Below are 17,794 nucleotides of genomic sequence, written 5' to 3' on the forward strand. Positions count from 1 at the left end.
ATTTTAAAATTACAAAATAGACAAAAATGTGGTTGTATGATTGTTTTATTTGGCTTAAGTTTCATTTTATATTTAAATTTTCTACAATATCGTTATGTTTCAAATGTAAACAAACTTTCTGGAAATAGACCTTAGGTTTTAAAATGGTGGACCATGCTGGACATGTGTATTTGCCCGGCGAATTAATTTGTAATTTGAAGGAATCGGAGAAAACATCGAAAGTTTTAGTTGGACCAGGATTAAGACAAGATGAAGAATCTATAATTGTCACGAAATGCGGCTTACTCCGCTTCAAAGAGCCAAACTTTTATTGGATCGACTCTCATCTAAAACGGGTACATGCTTATCAAAGGGAAATAACTCTATCTGAGAAAAAAATAAAAACAGAGGGAACTGATCAAGATTTAGATCTAGCAAGTGTTATTGTTGTCAAAGTTTTTTAAGCATAATAGAAATTACATTTGGAAAAATACGAAGGGTTCAGATTTTTAGTTTTAAGGTTACTTGCATTGGGAAAATTAACAAATAGTGCCATTTATAACCACCCTCTCAGGTTCAACCTGAGAGGGTGGTTATAAATGGCACTATTTGTTAATTTGAGGTTGGTCTCATTAGGGTCTAAGCTAGTCCAAATAATTATGACGTCTGGCAAGGCTATTTTAATTTTTTCCTGGGACGCCTTCCTATGTAGAAAAAAAATTAAATAGCCGTTTTGTAAGCCTGACATGTGAAAGTCAAATTATTGTGCAGTGAAAATGTGAAATGAAGTCTAGCGGGACACAGGAAATTTCATAAAAAAGAGAATTGCACACATACATTGTGTAAGCTTAAGCGGAATACAGGAATCTTGAAACAACAGTAAGTGGGATCCCGGATCAGACCCCTTCCTTATGAGACCCCCTGAATACTGCTTATCATCCAGTTAGTTAAATTGTTCAAGATACAGTGAAAGAAATCTTAACTATTGTTATTTGTGGTATGTCTAATAAGTTACAAGTCTCTTTTTTAGACACAAATTTTTCCATAACTTCAATGTCATTCAGACTCTCTCTCTGGACTTTACAGATGACATGAAAAACAATCAGATAAGTCCCAGAAACATTAAGACATTCCCATAAACTTTGACCAGTCAGAACTTAGCAGTAATATATAAAGAGAGTGGGAAGATACTTTTTATACGACCGCAAATTTTGAAAAAATTTTCGTCGTATATTGCTATCACGTTGGCGTCATCGTCGTCGTCGTCGTCCGAATACTTTTAGTTTTCGCACTCTAACTTTAGTAAAAGTGAATAGAAATCTATGAAATTTTAACACAAGGTTTATGACCATAAAAGGAAGGCTGGTATTGATTTTGGGAGTTTTGGTCCCAACATTTTAGGAATTAGGGGCCAAAAAAGGGCCCAAATAAGCATTTTCTTGGTTTTCGCACTATAACTTTAGTTTAAGTTAATAGAAATCTATGAAATTTTGACACAAGGTTTATGACCACAAAAGAAAGGTTGGGATTGATTTTGGGAGTTTTGGTTTCAACAGTTTAGGAATTAGGGGCCAAAAAAGGGCCCAAATAAGCATTATTCTTGGTTTTCGCACAATAACTTTAGTTAAAGTAAATAGAAATCAATGAAATTTAAACACAATGTTTATGACCACAAAAGGAAGGTTGGTATTGATTTTGGGAGTTTCGGTCCCAACAGTTTAGGAATTAGGGGCCAAAAAGGGACCCAAATAAGCATTTTTCTGGTTTTTCGCACCATAGCGTTAGTATAAGTAAATAGAAATCTATGAAATTTAAACACAAGGTTTATGACTATTAAAGGAAGGTTGGTATTGATTTTGGGAGTTTTGGTCCCAACAGTTAAGGAAAAAGGGGCCCAAAGGGTCCAAAATTAAATTTTGTTTGATTTCATCAAAATTGAATAATTGGGGTTCTTTAATATGCCGAATCTAACTGTGCATGTAGATTCTTAATTTTTGGTCCCGTTTTCAAATTGGTCTACATTAAGGTCCAAAGGGTCCAAAATTAAACTTAGTTTGATTTTAACAAAAATTGAAACCTTTGGGTTCTTTGATATGCTGAATCTAAAAATGTACTTAGATTTTTGATTATTGGCCCAGTTTTCAAGTTGGCCCAAATCGAGGTCCAAAATTAAACATTGTTTGATTTCATCAAAAATTGAATAATTGGGGTTCTTTGATATGCCAAATCTAACTGTGTATGTAGATTCTTAATTTTTTGTCCAGTTTTAAAATTGGTCTAAATTAAAGTGCAAAGGGTCCAAAATTAAACTAAGTTTGATTTTAACAAAAATTAAATTCTTGGGCCTCTTTGATATGCTGAATCTAAACATGTACTTATATTTTTGATTATGGGCCCAGTTTTCAAGTTGGTCCAAATCAGGATCTAAAATTATTATATTAAGTATTGTGCAATAGCAAGTCTTTTCAATTGCACAGTATTGTGCAATGGCAAGAAATATCTAATTTCACAATATTGTGAAATAGCAAATTTTTTTTTAATTAAGAGTTATCTTTCTTTGTCCAGTATAGTAAGCAAGAAATATCTGCAAGAATTTTTTTTAATTGGAGTTATCTTTCTTTGTCCAGAATCAACTTAAATCTTTGTTATATACAATATACAATGTATATTCACTTTTTACTACCAACTGATAAATTTAAATAATCTTTACCATTCAGTGATAACAAGCAGTTTTTTTACATCTTAATATTTTATGATGTATTTAAATGAGTAGTAATTGTTGCAAACTCCATTAGAATATTTTAATTGAAATTAGTTTTGGAATAAGGGAAAGGGGGATGTGATTAAAAAATTGGGTTCAATTTTTCTCATTTGAAATTTCATAAATAAAAAGAAAATTTCTTCAAACATTTTTTTGAGAGGATTAATATTCAACAGCATAGTGAATTGCTCTAAGAGAAAACAAAAATTTTAAGTTCATTTGAATACATTCATTCTGTGTCAGAAACCTATGCTGTGTCAACTATTTAATCACAATCCAAATTTAGAGCGGAATCCAGCTTGAATGTTGTGTCCATACTTGCCCCAACCGTTCAGGGTTCAACCTCTGCGGTCGTATAAAGCTACGCCCTGCGGAGCATCTGGTTACTACTCTGTTATACATATGTATCTAGAGAAACAGACTCAGCAAACACATTCTGAACTGCCTGATGACAATCTCCACAGAGGGACCTTCTATACAGAACTTTGATTTCCAAGCTTGTGTTACAGCATTTGCACAAAAGAAGAAAAGAAAACTGAACCTTTAGTTATAGACAATAGTGCTTTTGACATCTTGTGCTTTTGAAATCTTGTGCTTATAACTTGAGTATTGTGTATTTTGATGCTTGTTTTTGTTAATATATTCTATTATTAAAGTATATAGAACTTACAAATTTGTTACTTTATTCTTTATATAGACATATTATATACATATAGACACATATAATGCAACCATATAACATAGATACAAGTACAATACAAGAGAAAAAAGGTATTGTCGCGCCGCGGCGAATGACCATTAAAAAAACCCTGATATATTTTTGTTTACGTCAAATGTGATGCTATCCAAAATTTCTGGGGAGAACACTGTAATACTGTTATAGTACTAGAAGTCTCAGTCAGAGTTTACTGTAGTCTATTGACTAGAGAACAAGTTTCCATTAATCTGTTTTATGAATGTCCAGACTGCCCTGGTTGACATGGGATCATAATTGGGGATTCAGGCCTTCAGGGAGAAGTTTGCTATATGACTAGTGTATCATGCAGATATATTTGGTTCTTGACTATATATTTTTCCACACCATTAGTGTTCTCTTTAGGGCCTTAGGGGAAGTCGTACCCTGTTGTTATGTTTTCTACCATGGTGCTATATATTTTTTTAAACCAGTGCTTTTTAATTAATTTCCATGGTGCTATTTACCAATTCTTGGAAGTACACATCTTATTCCTGTGGTTTTATTTTTAGTTTTCATATATATATTAAGTCCAAATAATTATTACATCTTGAAATATAATAAAGAAAATGTTGTATGATTGCCAATGAGACAACCCCACAAGATACCAAATGACACAGATATTAACAACTATAGGTCACCATATTCAACTATGACCAAAGCCCACACTGCATAGTCAGCTCTAAATTACAGATGTAAAACAATTCAAACAAGAAAACTAAAGGCCTAATTTATGTACAAAAAATGAATGAAAAACAAATATGGAACACATCAACAACCGCCGAATTACAGGCTCCTGACTTGGGACAGGCTTATTCTTAAGAATGCTTGAAAGGTGGGAAAGCAAAAACATATAAAAATCTTGTGTGTTAAAACCCTTTCAGTCCTAATTCTGGAATTATTTTAAACCTTAGCCATCTATTTATCATGCTGTACATAGGCCTCATAAACAATGCTGCCTTATGCATAAGGCTTTAATTTCATTGAAACTTGACTTAAATTTTGTTTACTAACTAATAATTTTAGGCAAAAATAGTTTACTAATGTTCTCCCCTCATTAATTTGATAAAAAGTTACAAATCAAGGTAACAAACAATACCTGATGGAATTGCACAAACCCTACAAGCCCTATCACATGTATAAGGAGTGTGGACAAAGTAGGCATATCCTGAATTACCTGCATCACCTACAATGTATCATCATTACATGCAAATTCAGTCAGAATGTTGCAATAAAAAATAAAACACAAAATTAGCCTTTTAAACTTTTTCCATCAAATAAAATGATAGCTGTCAATATGGAACCAAAATGGGAATACTTTTTTTCACATTTGGAAAGAAACGCATACAAAGTAATTTTTGATACCATCTTAACATTTGAAATAGAATTGTTCTGAACTTATAATATCACATATTAAAGTGAAATAAATTTCCCCATATTTTGTTTTAGTATGTTGCTGTTAAGGGAGATCCAATCATAGGGATAGTTTCAGCTAAGGCAGGAGATGTATTTAGACTGGATATCGGTAGCAGTGACTTGGCAACTCTGTCCTATTTGGCATTTGAAGGAGCAACCAAAAGAAACAGACCTGACGTTAAGGTAATGTTGATCATAGAAATATCTGAGAATTGTATAAGTTCATCTCAAAATTTAAAGAAGTTTTAAATCCAAATGTGAAAATTATATATAATTACCTAACAAGATCTATAATGTGCTGAAACATACTTGGATAAAACCTGTTCATAGAAAAATAATTACAATGGCAAACAAGAGTGCACAGGATGAAAGTTTCGCCTTCTTTACTAATCATTGATATTTTGTTGATAGTCCTAAATATAAAGCTTTATTACAACTGTCACATAAACTTAACCAAGAAAACTCATCATTGACCAATGAACCAAAAAATGAGGCCCAGGTCAGATGAACCATGCCAGGCAGGCATGTACAGCTAACAATTCTTCCATACAACAAATATAGCTGACCTATTGCATATAGTTTCAGGAAAACAGACCAAAACAAAAAATCTTAATCACTAAGCAATGAACCATGAAATTGAGGTCAAATAGATTATAAAATATTTCCATACACCAAATATAGTTGACCCATTGCAATAAGTATTAGAAAAAAAGACCAAAACAAAAAAACTTAACACTGAGCAATGAACCGGGAAAATGAGGTCAAATAGATTATAAAATATTTCCATACACCAAATATAGTTGACCCATTGCAATAAGTATCAGAAAAAAAGACCAAAACACAAAAACTTAACACATAGCAATGAACCGTGAAAATGAGGTCAAATTGATCATAAAATATTTCCATACTCCAAATATAGTTGACCCATTGCAATATGTATTAGAAAAAAAGACCAAAACTCAAAAACTTAACTTTGACCATTGAACCATGAAAATGAGGTCAAGGTCAGATGACACCTGTCAGCTAGACATATACACCTTTCAATCATTCCATACACTAAATATAGTAGACCTATTGCATACAGTATACATGTAAGAAAATTAGACAAAAACACAAAAACTGAACTATAACCACTGAACCATTAAAATGAGGTCAAGGTCAGATGACACCTACCAGCTGGACATGTACACCTTACAGTCCTTCCATACACAGAATATACTAGACCTATTGCTTATAGTATCTGAGATATGGACTTGACCACCAAAACTTAACCTTGTTCACTGATCCATAGTCAGAGAGAATTAAACATTACAAAAATTGTTAACTTTTTTTTCAAGTAGTCACTAAACCATGAAAATGAGGTCAAGGACATTGGACATGTGACTTACAGAAATTTCTTAACATGAGGCATCCATATTCAAAGTATGAAGCATTCAGGTCTTCAACCTTCTTAATTAAAAGCTTTTGAGAAGTTAGCTATAAACGTTGCTGCAGGATCACTATCCCTATATCGAGCTTTCTGCAACAAAAGTTGCAGGCTCGACAAAAACCATGACAAATCTTTTTGTAAACTATGTGGATTGACCTTTGTTTTGTCAAGTTTTGGACACATTTCAATCAAAAACTCATGTTAAAACTCAAGAAACAACCTTATATTTCATGTCACTAGCTATAAGAAATTTACACAATTTTTGTGTCGTTTTTTTAGCTTTTCACAATGTTTCCTCAAAGAAAATATGTGTGAGAAAGTTCTAACTGCATAAATTTTGTATTTTTTTGAAATATGTACCATTAAAGGTCAAAACATTGAATAAATTTGTGTTTTTCAAGGAAAACCAAGTACTTTGGCCACTGCAATACCAAAAACAAGAAACCAAAAAATAAGAAATCATATGAATCATTATTTATTACATGATTCTTCTTTTAATATTGTTATAGCTAATTTCCTAATGCATGTAGAGCAAGTCTTTGGATAGCTTGCTTGCTTTGTTTGTATATTGTACATTTTAATTGTAATAATAACTTTGAATATAATACATACAGGTTTAATTATGCCTATTTAAACTGTTTGAACATGACAATCTTATTTACAAAGCTTGAGCAAACAATTATACAAACAAAGAAAACAAGCCAACCAAAGTTTTATTTTACAAGCACTGGAAAATTAGCTCTAATAGATAGTTAATTTCAATGTTAAAGGTGATATATAATGATGGATTTGCATGTATAAATAAATACAATTTGACTGGATGTACTTAATACTGTAATTTGTTTCAGGTTGGTGATATTGTATATGCTAAATGTATGGTAGCTAATAAAGACATGGAACCTGAACTAGTGTGTATAGACAGTAATGGACGTAGTGGTGGACTGGGGGTTATTGGTAGAGACGGAGGATTTATGTTCCAAACATCGTTGAATTTAATTAGAAAGTAAGACTTCAAGGGGAGATAATCAGTATGAAAATTTCTAAATGAAACTTAATTTAAAGGTGGCTGTGTAATACTTATAACAACAAATTTAACATGCATATTCAGGGTGAAATGTAAATTGTTTGATCTGTAGTTCACCACATGAAAGTTATTTGCAGTTTCTTTAAATGATTAAATTAAAAAAAATACATGACAGCTAAAAATTCCATATACAGTAGATACCTTTTTCAACTCTGAATTTTTCTATAAAAAACATTATATTATAACTGTGGATTCATTTATTTTCGTGGGTACCTATTTTCATATAAAGGAAAACTTGTTTGTCCATGGATATTTAACTTCAAGGTCTGCATACAAGCCTATAAAAAAATCAAAATTTGTCATTTCATTGGAACATTTAACTTTGTGATTTACCTGTACCCACACAATCTAAGAAATTGATAACTAACAAATGATAATGAATCCACAGTAGCTTATAATTTTTTGTATAAAATTGTTTTACAGCAGATTTCAGTGAGTATGTAGCTAATGGTAATATCTTTGGTTAGCTTGCTTGTTAGCTGAACCGAGAAGTCATTGTTAGGTAAGGTGTACTACCCTCCTTTTAAAGTAGCTTAGTCCTACAGATGGATAGATTGGTTATATGTTGGGCTAGTCTACTATTAAAGGAGGGTAGTTTACCTAATCGAACAATGACTTCACGGTTCAGCTAATAAGCAAGCTAATCAAAGATATTACCTCTAGCTACATACACACTGAAATCTGCTGTAATGACTTATTATTTTTCTAATTTCAGACTTTTAAGTTCAGACTGTGTTTTACTCAAGACTCTTGGTAATGGCATGCATTATGAATGTGCAATAGGAATGAATGGTAGAGTTTGGGTCAAGGCAAAATCTGTGTCGCACACAATTGCCTTGTGTAATGCTATAAGTGCTGCTGAATACATGTCAAATGAACAAATCAAAGCTATGTGTAAAAAATTGACTAATGCTTTAGCAGGCTTTTGAAACTGGCTAGAGAATATTAGGAATTGACATACCGGTAATGAGTGGAATGCCTGTTGAAAACTCCATGGTCAAGTTATCAGTTGGTACAGCAATATGTCTGAACTAACTGCTATTGTTATGTATTCCACATAAGTGACAGGATGAGCATCCTTGATAGTAATTTTGACCTGATTTGCAAACAGCAACATTTTTTTATGTGTAGCTTTTTGATGACGAAAACAACACCAGACAATATGTTATTGTGTTTCTATTGTTACCTATTAAAATGAAAATAAATATCAGTGGTTGTATTTTAGAAGGAATTAAGAATAACTATGTTAATGAACCATGATCCTATAGTTGAAGTGCAGCCATTGTTGTCTGAGTGGTTAAGTAGTCAAGCTACTGTATCAACTAATGTTGTCAGTTTAAACATGGCAGGTACAACTGGGATTGTCACCAACCAAAGGTGGAAAGTTCACCAATAAAAACTGACCACCACGATATTGCACAATAGTTGTGAATGGTGAAAATGGCATAAAACATCAAGAAATAAATAAATATAAATGAATACTGGCTAACATTTAAAGCTTTAATAGAAATATCTGATTCTGACACTGTTTTCAGATCCAATGTCAATTTTAAGGATTAAACAGGTGTTGAATTAATGATATGATTATCATCAACACCTTATTTTTAGCACAGTGTGGATAAGCAGCTTATGATAAATCATTTATATTTTGATATACAAGAGGATGGGTATCCATGCATACTCTTACTTATGCTTCAATCGCATTGTACAGTCTAGGAGGTTTCATACCTGCCTCAATTGCGAGAGGTTGTGGTATATGGGTCAAACAAAATACTTTGAAATTGGTATTTGCTGCTTCTCAAATACAATTCAAACATTTAGGAGTAAGAGCCCAGACTAGTTGGCTCAGAGTAAAAAAATATGTGTTAATGTAGGTTGACATGTCTTCCTGTTACCTTGTGAACAAGAGCACATTAAAAAATCTTGCTAAGCCTGTGGGTCTATCTAATACAAAGCAAGGTTTATATTCTCCTTAGCACATAATCATGTCCTGAATATACATTTAATTTCCCTTTGGATGTTAAGCAGCAAATGCAAAGGCATTGTTCAATTGCTAACTTTTCTGGTTGTTGGTATTGTGAGTAATTGCTGTAGACTATTGATGAATATTATGCATCACTTTTAGTTTCTAAACTTCTTTGTTTTGAAGTGAAACAGAACTTTTTATAAGGCCATACCCCATCACAGATACTCAAGTGGCTGGATTTTGCGTCATTCAAATTGTTTCAATGTTTTTTATTTTACTGTAAAGCATTTGAGACATACCTCTGTATTAACCGGATAACATCATTTTGAGATGTGAAAGGAGAGATCCATCACTTAATATGATGCTACATAATCAAGTTGGCATTTTGATTTTCACAGATTTCACAAGGCCTTAATTTTCTTTTAAACCTTTTTCAATCAAAATTTGCATGTCCTTCCAAAAACAAAACAAAACACTACATAGAAAACTATATATAAAACTATGCCAACCCTACAAAAAAGAGTTGATTCGAACTACAATGTAGATTTTGTGTCAATTGCTTGTGTTTAAAGACCACGCATTTTGAATGTGCACAGACACAACTTATCGTTATGTTTTATCTGAAATTTTGTTTTATTTGTATTTTTGCGTCATTCTAAAAAAAATCTACCCAATTCACCACTTCCATATAAACAACTTTGTTGTAGCTAGAAATGAAAAAAAAAAACCATGAAGAATAAAAACATTTTATTTACACAAAGTAATAAAATTAAGCATTTTTGAAATGCACACAAAACAATACTTCATAAATTATAGAAATACCTATGACTTCACAAGCATTCTAATCTTAAGGGAAAATGTAACCCGTTCATGTTTATTAAATAGAAGTGAATGTTCTCAGAATCAGTTTGACAGAAAAAATTGTATACATCAAACGTTTTAATAAATCATGTATATATTTATCCATTAATAACAAATAAAACTGTAATTTTTAACAAAAATGATATTAATTAATTTTGCAAAGTGATCACAGTGACCTAAATAATGTATAAATAAGATCTAAGCTATCAATCATACATTAAAACTTTCCCCACACCCACATGTTCCTTTTATATTTGGATTATTAAATATAAATTCTGAAGCTAATTTGTTTTCTACATAGTCCATTTCTGTTCCTAACAGTGATAGTTGAGCTTTGGCGTCTATCAAAATCTTCACACCTGCAAAAGACCAATAAGAAATTACTTCTAAATATAAAAGAATAGAACTCAGTGAATTTTACAAAACAATTTATAATGTAAGACACTGTTTCCATCATAGATAAATCCTACCAAAGTATTCTAATATCTGCAACAATATCTGAATAGTGCCAAGAAATATTTTTTACATTTGCTATAAGACCTATTTGAAATTGGTTTTCTTTATTGATATTTTTCTTATATTTTGAGGAAATATACATTAGGTATTGCATAAAATGCAAGCTCCTCATTTAAGGTAATTTGTTGATTACACTTCCTTTTTTTTTTGGTACAGTTCTATGCTCAGGAGCCTGTAATTCAGTGGTTGTCGTTTGTTTATGTGTTACATATTTGTTTTTGTTCATTTTTTTACATAAATAAGGCCGTTAGTTTTCTCGCTTGAATTGATTTACATTGTCTTATTAGGGCCTTTTATAGCTGACTATATGAGGTATGGGCTTTGCTCATTGTCGAAGGCCGTACAGTGACCTATAAATGTTAATGTTTGTGTCATTTTGGACTTTTGTGGATAGTTGTCTCATTGGCAATCATACCACATCTTCTTTTTTAGCTCACCTGGCCCGAAGGGCCAAGTGAGCTTATGCCATCACTTGGCGTCCGTCGTCGTAAATTATTTCAAGAATCTTCTCCTCTGAAACTACTGGGCCAAATACTTCCAAACTTCAACTGAATGTTCCTTAGGGTATCTAGTTTATAAATTGTATCCGAGGTTTTGATTTATCAACAAACATGGTCGCCATTGCTAAAAATAGAACATAGGGGTCAAATGCAGTTTTCGGCTTATAACTCAAAAACCAAAGCATTTAGAGCAAATCTGACATGGGGAAATATTGTTTATCAGGTCAAGATCTATCTGCCCTGAAATTTTCAGATGAATCAGACAACCCGTTGTTGGGTTGCTGCCCTGAATTGGTAATTTTAAGGAAATTTTGCTGTTTTTGGTTATTATTTTGAATAATATTATAGATAGAGATAAACTGTAAACAGCAATAATGTTCAGAAAGGTAAGATTTACAAATAAGTCAACATGACCGAAATGGTCAGTTGACCTTTTTAGGAGTTATTGCCCTTTATAGTCAATTTTTAACCATTTTTCGTAAATCTTAGTTATCTTTTACAAAAATCTTCTCCTCTGAAACTACTGGGCCAAATACTTCCAAACTTTAACTGAATGTTCCTTAGGGTATCTAGTTTATAAATTGTATCCGAAGTTTTGATCTATCAACAAACATGGTCGCCATTACTAAAAATAGAACATAGGGGTCAAATGCAGTTTTTGGCTTATAACTCAAAAACCAAAGCATTTAGAGCAAATCTGACATGGGGTAATATTGTTTATCAGGTCAAGATTTATCTGCCCTGAAATTTACAGATGAATCAGACAACCTGTTGTTGGGTTACTGCCCCTGAATTGATAATCTTAAGGAAATTTTGCTGTTTTTGGTTATTATCTTGAATATTATTATAGATAGAGATAAACTGTAAAGTGAGCAATAATGTTCAGCAAAGTAAGATCTACAAATAAGTCTATCTGACCAAAGTTGTCAATTGACCCCTTAAGGAGTTATTGCCCTTTAAAGACTTTTTTCACAATTTGTTCATCATGTTGACTTACTTTAAAAAATCTTTTCCTTTGAAACTGCTGTATCAATTTCAGCCAAACTTAGGCTAAATGAGTTTCATAGTATCTAGTATAAATTTTATATTTTATTTCCTTGTATGTCAAGAAACATAGCTTCTATGGCTAAAATAGAACATAGGAGAAAATGATTTTTTTTTTGCTTTTGAAGAAAATAGGTTGATCCAAAAACATTTAAATAAATTGAAAAGCCAAAATAATCATTGATGAGAGATTTAACCAAAAGAATTAAGGTGAGCGATTCAGGCTCTTGAGAGCCTCTTGTTATATCTTCCTCTTATTTAACTTGAGGGAGGATTTGAGAAACAGTTCTTACCATCTTGCTGAACTTCTTCATCAAATTTTCCTTTTTCTTTTGCATATTCTAGTGTATATGATAAACCATTGCATCCTCTTGTTTTAACACCAATTTTTAATCCAATCTGAAACAAATACATTATTTCCAATATGTTTCACTAATCTTTTACAATTTACATTGTATTATCAGGGGCGGATTTAGGCGGGGGCGTGGCGGGCGTGCGCCCCCCCTAAAATTTGCAAAGCATGGGTTGACTTCAACATATTTAAGTATCAGAAGAGACCATTTAATCTTTTTTAACATTCAAAGAATATAAAACAGTCATTTTGACAGAATCAACGTGATTACTAATCAACTGACCTACGCTTCATTAAAGTTCTATAAATAATTTCAAAAGGAAGGTGTCAAACGCGGAGCTGCGTTTGATGACAAATATCATAGGTTTTTAGCAGTTAAAGTAAAAACAAATGTTACATTGTATTCGCGGTTTTTATAATCAATTTGTTTGATAATCGAAGTTCCAAAACATCCCTTTAATACTCAATTTCCCAACTTCATCATGACACGGTCAAGAAAACAGTCGGCAGGTGAGATTCTTTTATAAAATCCGTAATGAAAGATAGAAATACTGTTTCGAGCGAAAGGTTAGTTTATTTATCTATATTTATTTCTCACTTGAAACCTAAATATCTAGCCGAATTCTGTACCGTATTACTTAGTCCGAGATTACTCTGACGTCCAACGGCTGTTTTACCAGACAAGCTGGGACTACTCTGACGTCCAACGGCTGTTTTACTAGACAAGCTGGGACCCCACGTCCAACGGCTGTTTTACAAGACAAGCTGGGACCCCAGCTTGTCTGGTAAAACAGCCATTGGACGTCAGAGTAATCTCGGACTACGTATTACTGTATATTGTATGCTTGGGATGCCAAGAAAATAAATATAACTGCGTAAATGCGTCTCATTCTGATTTTAGTTGTGGCGAACACAGTTAAACCTGGCACGACCTCCGAAAATCAAAAAAGGAAAAAACAGATAGTATGAAAGGACAATTAAAAATCGCTGGTAAAAGTAGAACTTTTCGTTTGAAAAATATATTGATCAAGTGAGCAATTGTGATCTGTCTCGTCTCACTTTGCGTCCGTCTGACCGCCCGTCTATCTGTAGATTGTTGTCAGGCGGTTTCAGCTTGAAACTCTAAATCCTCGCTAAATTTAACACACAATAGTTCGAGAAATCTACATTTCAACACTTTAGAAGAATATTTCCATAATTTTACCTAAAAACACCTCCAAAAATTTTTCGCCTCGCTCCGCTCGGCCAAAATATAAATGTGCGCCCCTCCTAACTGGAAATCCTGGATCCGCCCCTGATTATTAAAGCATCATGAAAGATATTGCTAATTTTTATGGTGCATAAACTGATTAAAAAACTTGTTTAAACTCAATAACACTGTAGATTGATGTACACATTTGAACTGACAAATTTCTATTAAGATTCAAAAGGGACAATTGAAAATCAAAATAATGCATTTATCAAAATGTTTAAAACCTAAGTATCAAAAGCTAAATAATTAGGCTAGATGATTGCAATAAATAATAATTTAATATCATTTAATTATCTTTATTCAGTCACAAAAACAATTATCTAAAAGAATGTTTGCTATAATAAATGAAATATTAAGGGAGATAACTGAAGTTACTACAGGAATTTCTGTCCTGCATCATTTGTAACAAATTTTGTTTTATGTGTATGTATAATCATTTATCAAGAACCAGTTTCAAGTATTTTTGTGTGTGTGTTCTTTCAGATAACTACATGTTATGTGTGTGTGTGTTCATTCAGATAACTACATGTTATGTGTGTGTGTGCATTCAGATAACTACATGTTATGTGTGTCTGTTCATTCAGATAACTACATGTTATGTATGTGTGTTCATTCAGATAACTACATGTTATGTGTGTGTGTGTGTTCATTCAGATAACTACATGTTATGTGTGTGTGGGAGTTTAATCAAACAACTGTGTTTTTGTGTGTGTCCATTCAGAGACCTACTGACAATTTATAAGAGATGTAAACATTATCATAAGATATTTACCATATCAGGTCGATTTTCAAGTAAACCTTTAACTTTCTGTACAGCTGCTGAAGTCTGAAATGAAAAGTATTGAAAACAAATAATGATGGATTGTACATGTGATAATATAATTTATTTGAATTTGGAATTATATAAAGCTACATATAAAAAGAGAAACAGTGTACATGTATTGATTATATTCCAAAATGAGACTGCAAGGTCTGCATATCAACATGATGTATTTTTTAGTAAACATGGTAAATTGTGGTGTTTTCTTTTTAAGTAGACCACAGCTTAATATGCTTTTATTTCATCATGGCAAGTAATATGGGGACAAAATTGCTAACAGGTCTGATAGTTAGACTTATTTTCAAGATAGTACACCATTTACAGTTGTGTAACTGTTAACATCAGCCTTAAAACTAATCTACATGTACAAAATGTAACTGCATAGATTTTCCGTACTCAAAGATATTAAGGTATAACAGTAATACACAGCCAATTAAGCCATAAAGTTTTCATGAACCTTTAGATCAAGTTCCATATTTAAACATTAAGGGGACATGGCTTAAATTCAAGCTCAAAACCTCTTTAAATAAAAAAATAAAAGTATGCCACAACAACTTTTATACACCTTATTACGATTTTGAAATGAGTGCCGTTTGTACTTTTGATGTTAATAAGTTATAACAATAAGTTATCTCTGTTGTGGCGTCAGATATTTTCTATTGTGATGTCCAAATTTTATGGGAACCTTTTTGATGTCCAGTATGGCAGTAATGGCAGAAAAAAGACAATTGCTAGAATATTGGATTATTTAGGACCCCAAAAAAAAATCCATATGCAATTGCCAAAGGAACATGCATTAACTTAACAAAATATGTTAATTTAAAAAAAATATGACGTTCCTTGTCGTAGCAAGTGTCACTTTGGGCCAGAGCAGTAATAAAATAGACTTCAGATATATACAATTAAACAAATATTTCATGTCAATTGTTCGCTAATTCACTTTATCCTTCAATTTGAATAAATAACAATTTGTATAACTAAAAAATAAAAGATTTTGATAAATTAACCCATATCATCCCAAAACATGTCTGATCATCTGGACCGTACGCGTATGGTCGGCCGTAAGAGTATACGGTCCAAATACTCATATGGTCTAGAACATATATATTACTAGACATCACTGACACACAGGTTCCCATTAACTTTTAAGGTCATAATACAAAATATCTGACGCCGCAATGGAAAACTAATTGTTGTATGACATCAATAGTTCAAACTGGACAGATTCTCAGGTCAGCCTGGAGTGGAATAGCAATAAGGTGTATTGAATGGACAAAATGTCTCATTTCCATAGCATTGCATGCATTATGCTCTTCACTGAATTTTTATATTTTAGAGATTTAGATGGAAAGGATGTTGAGTTATAACTTGTATTCTAAAATTCTATTCTTGTTGTTTGATCATGCAGAATGATCGTTGCAAAAATGTAGCTCTATTGTCTTTTTGAAATTTGTTTTGCCATATGGTCTACAAAATTATATCAAAATCATCAAAAGGACCTTTAATAAGAGGTACGAATTTGTAGCTAGCAGAATGAGCATAATTCTTTTAATAATAACATATTTTTTTTATTAATATCAAATAGCTACTAGCTGGTCGTCGGCTCTTTTCCACAGGTTAGACCTGCCGTATATTATATTCTGAACGTTTATATTATTGTCATTAAATGACATTATGACAAACGTGTGTTGCGTAATCTGTTTTCGTCTGAATGACCTTCATTGGCTTCATACGCAATAATGTTTACCTTAAAACATGACGATTTTCTAATAGATTATCAGATATTTGAATACAATGTATCAGTTTGAACCACTTACCATGACAATCGGTGCTCTGGTTGGCAACATTCTCGTTCTTGTTACAGCTCGGACCGTGGCACCCACGGCTCGAGAGGCCATTTTCTTTGTTTACGCTGGCTGGTTTATCTTTGGCACAATAATTTCTGAAGTCCCTTACGTCTATCGTATTTTAAGGTAACAGTCGTATATTTGAGATCTAACTGAGGTACCATAAAAAAAATTAAAATAAATAAGGACTAGAACGGTCATAAACATAATTATTTTACTTTATTTAAGAGTCATTCAAAATGGACTTTATGAGGGAAGGAGAGAGCAAAAGAAAGTATCATCCTGTTTTTATTTTAAAATTTCGATACTGCTTTTCTGGTTGGTCCTTTTTCTTTTATATTTAATGCCAAATCGAAATTTGACTGAATTTATCAATATGTTTTATTTCCTTTTACAGTCGTTATATAAAGGATTTGCTTCAACAAAGCTGCTTTAATATTAGCTGCACCACGCGCAGTGTTAGGTGAAGTAGATTGATATGAGTTCATTTATCGAAATGACAAAAAAGTTATAGTAGTCTCAGGTAATTCCTGTAATTCCAAGGAAGTGTAAATAATGGTAGAAAATAAATGATTTAATAAGAAACTGAGAAAAAAGAAGAAATCTTCACTTATCAAATTTTAAAACTTGTTCAAATTTAAAATTAACATGCACTAAAATTTAGTTGTAAAATCAAATTTCCTTTGATCTTTGAGTGAGTAAATTATGCTATTTTTAGACGAGTACTCAGTTGGTTCCATCATCAGGTGGATTCCTTCTACCCGAACTATCCATGACAATCTCCAGGGGGTGCGCCGACTGAGTTGATCAGGCTCAGCCAGGAACCAACTAGCTCTTCTCTCTTCCTACAAACCCAACCAGAAGCTTCTTCTACCTGTCTCCAAACTTTCCCTACCTAACTTCTTCTTACTGGTCCAGTTAGTCCTACGGACCCCAAGGCACTCCGAATCGTTTTAGAAACAAAGCCTATACAGCTTATCTCCACTGGAAAATCACATGACACTGTTGGCTCTACAAGAATGACCTGTCTGATGATTCTGGACAACAGCTTAATGTTTGATCGGAGGATTGTTTTGAAAATCTCTCTTGGAAAACTTTGTCTTTCCCCAACGTCAGCATGCATCTCCAAGTCATTTGCTGTTTTTAGGATACCGCTGGCTTTGCTGAATGTGTTTCTGGATGACTTTATACCTCATTTGACGAAGTTGACGAACTTTAGCCCCTTGTTTATCTT

The 17,794-nt window shown here is 32.5% G+C and overlaps 2 protein-coding genes across 2 annotated transcripts; one reads left to right on the forward strand and one right to left on the reverse strand.

The window, feature by feature from the left end:
• The first annotated feature begins 2 nt into the window (after positions 1–2).
• Positions 3–8,550, forward strand: LOC134713997 (exosome complex component RRP40-like). The gene is made up of 4 exons (XM_063575256.1): positions 3–335; positions 4,923–5,072; positions 7,167–7,321; positions 8,118–8,550. The coding sequence occupies exons 1-4, from the start codon at positions 144–146 to the stop codon at positions 8,329–8,331; spliced, it is 711 nt and encodes a 236-aa protein (XP_063431326.1). The 5' UTR covers positions 3–143; the 3' UTR covers positions 8,332–8,550.
• A 1,550-nt stretch (positions 8,551–10,100) lies between these two features.
• Positions 10,101–16,683, reverse strand: LOC134714008 (iron-sulfur cluster assembly 1 homolog, mitochondrial-like). The gene is made up of 4 exons (XM_063575266.1): positions 16,531–16,683; positions 14,666–14,719; positions 12,583–12,688; positions 10,101–10,588 (listed from the first exon to the last, which is right to left on the reverse strand). Exons 1-4 carry the CDS (start codon positions 16,609–16,611, stop codon positions 10,440–10,442), a joined length of 390 nt encoding a protein of 129 aa, XP_063431336.1. The 5' UTR covers positions 16,612–16,683; the 3' UTR covers positions 10,101–10,439.
• Between the last annotated feature and the right edge of the window lie 1,111 nt (positions 16,684–17,794).

The sequence above is a fragment of the Mytilus trossulus genome, chromosome 1, assembly GCF_036588685.1.
Source record: "Mytilus trossulus isolate FHL-02 chromosome 1, PNRI_Mtr1.1.1.hap1, whole genome shotgun sequence".
NCBI lineage: Eukaryota > Metazoa > Mollusca > Bivalvia > Mytilida > Mytilidae > Mytilus > Mytilus trossulus.